We start from the raw sequence: 5,202 nt of genomic DNA, 5'->3' as shown, positions 1-5,202 counted from the left end.
AGGGCAGTAGATGGAACAGTTGAAACAAATGCACGTGCGGTTCGTGATGAGCGTTAACTTAGACCAACCCTACTTGTTCTCGGTGTTTCATTTAAAGTACATACCCCCTTGTAATACAAACCAATAACTGCGATTTGAAACTATGATCGTTTGTTAAACAACTTTTATCCTAAGTTGAATAAAATTCTGAGATTTAAATGTTCAATTGACAAGGTCAAATTATTAGGATTCGCAATCTTAATTTCACTTTAACCGATTTACTTTTTTGTATAGAGTGAAATTCATTGGTACGTTTTCACTGCAAACAGACTATAGATAAACCCGAGAGTGTTGGTGCAATAGGTACTCACTCACTCACTTGATATCCTGTCTCTGGATGTCACCATGTGTAACAATACATGTGTAACCTATGTAACGATTTATCCATGATATTGCTGCAAACACGCCTCTGTTTTCCAGCACACGTTAACTAGTTAGCCATTCTTCCTGAATAGCAGTTGGTGAATACCAGACAAATCCTTCTGGTTGAGAGTCTTGTTGTTGTAAATCTTAAAGCAAAGCTCGTGGTCCCTGATGTCTGTCCAACCCCCATAAGGCACATCGTGCGTCGGTCTATTTGGGAAATTACCAACAACTTGAACTTTAGCTGGAAACAAGTATTGCGAATTCGTTTTAAGAATATGGTCAGCTTCTTGTTTGACGCTCTCTGTGGTGCAAGACATATTTCTATGGAAACCCTTGCATTTCCCTAGATGAAAAAGCCGACTGGCTGATGGTTTCAATATTTTAAGGCCGCCGGGGATGCACGTGGCGGTCACGTGCTGTAGAGCCCAATCCCAATTACAGTCGTCAAAGAGACAAAACGCCTTTTGACAATCTTTTAACAATTTCCAGAAATCTTTCGTGAACGCTTGACCCCTCCCAACTCCAGCATACCAGTACCCTCTGTTAACGTCGCCTGACTGGGCACGATATGGCTGTGGGGACGTATTTTCCATTCCACCCATGATAAACATCTTGCAGTCCCTGCATTCAGCATCCCGTGCAACGTTCATCTTCTTGATCATATCTAGGGCGTCGGCGGCAAGGTAGTAGTCGTCGTCGAGACGTAAGATCGTCACACCGGGAACGTCTTTGAAGAAGGAACGTTCAAAAACAAACTGAAGTTTCCACAACCAGTGATGTTTGAGTTGTGTATGCTTGGCTTCCCTATAATGCTGGTACCGGTCCGGGAACTCCGCGTTGTTGCACTTCCGCTTCCGGGCCTCGTCTAGAGACAGATCACGTGGACAGTCATTCGGGTCGTCACCGGGGAACATTTTATTGTAAGCTTGTATAGGATATGGGTAGAATATTTGTAGAACCGGACAGAAGTCTATTGAATCAATAATGTCAAATACAGGTTTGGAATAATAGTCGTGACTTACGACAAGAAGGGTTTCATTAATGTACCTGTTTGTTCGGAAGGACTCGAGCTGCATCTTCAATATATCAAGGCGGTCGTGCACCTGAACCAATATCACAACTGAATCGGGTTTGATTTTGTAGTTAAACTTTTCCCCATTCATGATATGCTGTTTTGCATTGATTTGTTCCACGTCCATAGGAAACTGGTTTATATCCATCCAGTTCGGAATACGTGGTCCATGTGGATTTCTTAAAGATCCAAACTGTCTATTAAAATGCTCCGTCAACCTGTTTGCAGTTGAATTCAAGTGTCTGTTCCTCAAAAGTAATCCAGCATGGGAAGAAATTCCAAACTTGCTAGTTATAAAAGATGCAACACAGAAGATACAATATCCAGAAACGATCGCAGCGAAGAACTTGATACCCCTTTGTCGAATGACAAACCTCATGGTTAATTACAGATAGACGTTAGAGCAGCTTGTCAACCACGACCTGTTACTAGCCTCATCGTATGACGATCCAATACGTCTACTGGCACAGCATCACTGTGCGTCATTTGGGCAATGCCTGTATTTCAAACAGCTCCAGACTCACACTGATATCTCTACCACGAACTGCGTCACGTCCTTCCGGGTCTCCGTTCAGAGACGCTCTCTCGGCAAGTGCCCTTCGAATGGAGAGAGGTTTGTGTGGACACCCAGCCTCGTTAAAAGGAACGCGAAGCACTAGATGATAACGCCGAGAAGCTTCAAAGTCCTGACAGTCGCCATGATACGGAAATATGTCAGCAAACAATCGGGAACTTTGGAAGAGCTGGTGCAGATAACAGCCAGAGTGTACGACGACACAATGTGAGGCGTTGATGACATACCCGTGACATGCCCGTGGCAAACAACCCTCATTACCAATGCACTTTGTATCTTATGCACTTTTTGAGTTACTTGATCAGATTCGGCGTAGATTATCAGCAGTTATTGTGAACCGATGCAGGTCGTATGTTACACCACGTGGTAAACAGGAAGAATGTCCTATGTGCTTCAAATGCCCTGTGCATTACGGTGTCATTTATTGTAAACAACATGAATGGTGGTGATGTTGACCATGTCCGTGCCTGCCCTGATCTGCCCTCCCCAGTATTATCTTGTCAGTGTTTTCTGGTGAAGATCATCTGTCTTTTAACGAGTCTCACCTGCATGATAGAAAACAAAACATTTCGTGATCCAAGAAATCGATTTCAAACAAAACAAGTATGACACATTGTACATGTTGGAGTGAATGTGATACTTTCAACCAGGCAACAAGTCCAGTGGGTGAGTGTCGTTTTACGCCGCTGTTAGCAATATTCCAACAATATCATGGCGGGGGACCAAAAATGGGCTTCACACATTGTGCCCATGTGGGGAATCGAACCCGGGTCGTCAGCGTGACGAGCGAACACCTTAACCATAGGGCTACCCCACCACCCCTCATCAAGTCCAGCACGATGGCCCGTATATGATGTAATCTATTCCAAGCAAACGTGTGGGTGATTGCATGAACATCGCTCCATGACTGGATGAGGAAAATAACTTGAGTGAGAGAGTTTACAGTCCGTTCGATTTCATTTGAGACCGATGAATTGCTCACTAACACAAAATCTAATTATTGCAACAAAACCAAATTTTGCACAGTCACATGGATTCGACAGTCCAACTCTGATGATTTGCTGGAATGCTGATGAACGCGGCGTGAAACCAGACTCACTCACTCACTCGTACCATACCCATACGTACCTACCCAACCCACTGTAGCATACCTGTCCAATGCCACTACAATACCTCGAGTCACTTACCGTGCTTGATCTGCATACGATGTATACGTCAAACCGTACTCAAGTCTGTTTTTTTATGTTTTTGATTCCCTTTCAAGTTGTATAATGTACAAACAGAAAAGTGACATAAGTTGGCAGTTTCATGATCAAGTTACATGCATAGTTGTATATACATATGAGGGTGTACAGTAAAGAAAATAGTCTTGGATATTAGAACATGTCAAGTTGCTGGGAAGTTAGATGAGAATGTTACAGCTGTGATGGACTCATTGGTTGGCGTAAGACATATTTTATGAGTGCTTCGTTAGAATGTCAGAGTAAGGTATGTCAGTGTTGCCATGTCCTGGTAAAATAACTAAATCTATCATGTTTCATTGCAATAAACCTTTCAAAGTAAGTCCTTAAGCAATATAAGGTATCCTGCAAAAGATATATTTTGGAAACAAGGCATTTCCTTATGCGGGTAAACATACGTAAATTTTCAAAGTTTCAAATGTTTACACATCTTAGATACATGTATTTATGTACCATGCCGGATATCAAGGTATGTATATGGACGGGTTTTATATGTTCATTAAACCGGTGTTCAAACGAGATGATCATATGTTTCCATCATGTAAATTACTTGGTTCATGTAACTTCATTTCACACATTTTAATAGGTTTGGAATCAACGTTCATCTGACCTCATTAATCTTATCATCTAAAGGGCCTGGTAATGAAAACAGCATTATGCAAGCTAATACGTCTTGTTAAGATGTATTCGCTCTTGCTACCAGTATCAGTTACGCCTTGTCTGCACTGCTGGCAAACATTGTGAGGTGCTTGTTTCTGGGGTTGTATGGTTCAGTTGTGAACAAAGAGCAATGCGCTGCCCCTTTGTCCTTGCAAGTATCGTTACATCCCTACAGAATAAACCTCTATATCTCTTGGAGCACCGGGTACAATGTGTGAAGCCCATTTCTGGTGTCCTCCACCGTGATATTGCTAAAAGCGGCGTAAAACCCAACTCACTCACTCACTCACTCTTGGAGCACAGGGGAGGTGGGGGTAGTCTAGTGCTTAAAGTGTTCACTCGAAGATCCGGGTTCGATTCTCCACATGGGAACAATGTGTGAAGCCCATTTCTGGTGTCCCCAGTCGTGATATTGTTGGAGTATTGCAAAATGCGGCGTAAAACTAAACTCACCCACTCACTCATAGCACAGTCAAATACCCGAGACAAACCATCTCGTCATTTTAAAGTATATTCAGTTCGAGCAACACACGCCTTACAAATGTTGAATGTGAACGTTCAGTTGGCATGCTCCAGACTGACCAGTCTACTGTGGCTCTTGTACCTGCTCTTGTAATGTCATGAGATGCAGTAGACGGGACAATTCACAACCTGAGGACAAGTGTGCATCAAACGGGTTCAGTTTTCACTAGATTGTTTCAATTCACAGTGAATACACACGTTATTCCTTCGGTCTGGAAAACATCAGAAATTGTACCAGTTCCTAAAAAGACACAACCTAAAGAACTCAACGACTACAGGCCAGTTGCTCTCACATCTATAGCAATGAAGTCGTTGGAATGCATCTTAATGAGACATCTCCGACAGGAAGTTGCCGACATACTGGACCCGCTTCAGTTGGCCTACAGGTCAAGGAGAGGAGTTGTGTGAGCCACACTGTCACTCCTTAATAATGTCTATAAACATCTAGAGACACCTAAGTCATACATCAGGATCCTCTTCGTTGAATTTTTCATTTGCGTTCAACACCATCCAGCCATATATCATGATACAGAAACTGTTAGACATGGGCGTTAACTCATACCTCTTCAAGTGGATCGAAAACTTTCTTGTGGACAGACAGCAGTACGTGAAAGTTAACGGGGCTGTATCGAGTAAACGGACCACCAACACTGGTGCACCACAAGGCTGTGTAATATCTCCTGTTCTTTTCACCCCCTACACTAATGATTGTGCAAGCTCGAATTCAA

At 42.8% G+C, this 5,202-nt stretch overlaps 1 protein-coding gene across 1 annotated transcript; it reads right to left on the bottom strand.

The window, feature by feature from the left end:
* Nucleotides 1-473: 473 nt before the first annotated feature.
* Nucleotides 474-1,625, bottom strand: LOC124284964 (alpha-1,6-mannosyl-glycoprotein 2-beta-N-acetylglucosaminyltransferase-like). The gene has a single exon (XM_046721093.1). The coding sequence runs from the start codon at nt 1,623-1,625 to the stop codon at nt 474-476; it is 1,152 nt and encodes a 383-aa protein (XP_046577049.1).
* Between the last annotated feature and the right edge of the window lie 3,577 nt (nt 1,626-5,202).

Source organism: Haliotis rubra, unplaced genomic scaffold (assembly GCF_003918875.1).
Source record: "Haliotis rubra isolate DU_JTF1 unplaced genomic scaffold, ASM391887v1 Scf35, whole genome shotgun sequence".
Taxonomy (NCBI): Eukaryota; Metazoa; Mollusca; class Gastropoda; order Lepetellida; family Haliotidae; genus Haliotis; species Haliotis rubra.
Note: the sequence above shows the minus strand (reverse complement) of the source record. Positions and strands in the feature narration are given on the sequence as shown.

Coding starts and splice junctions, on each gene's coding strand:
- LOC124284964 (XM_046721093.1), bottom strand. CDS start 1,625: ATGGATATAAACCAGTTTCCTATGGACGTGGAACAAATCAATGCAAAA.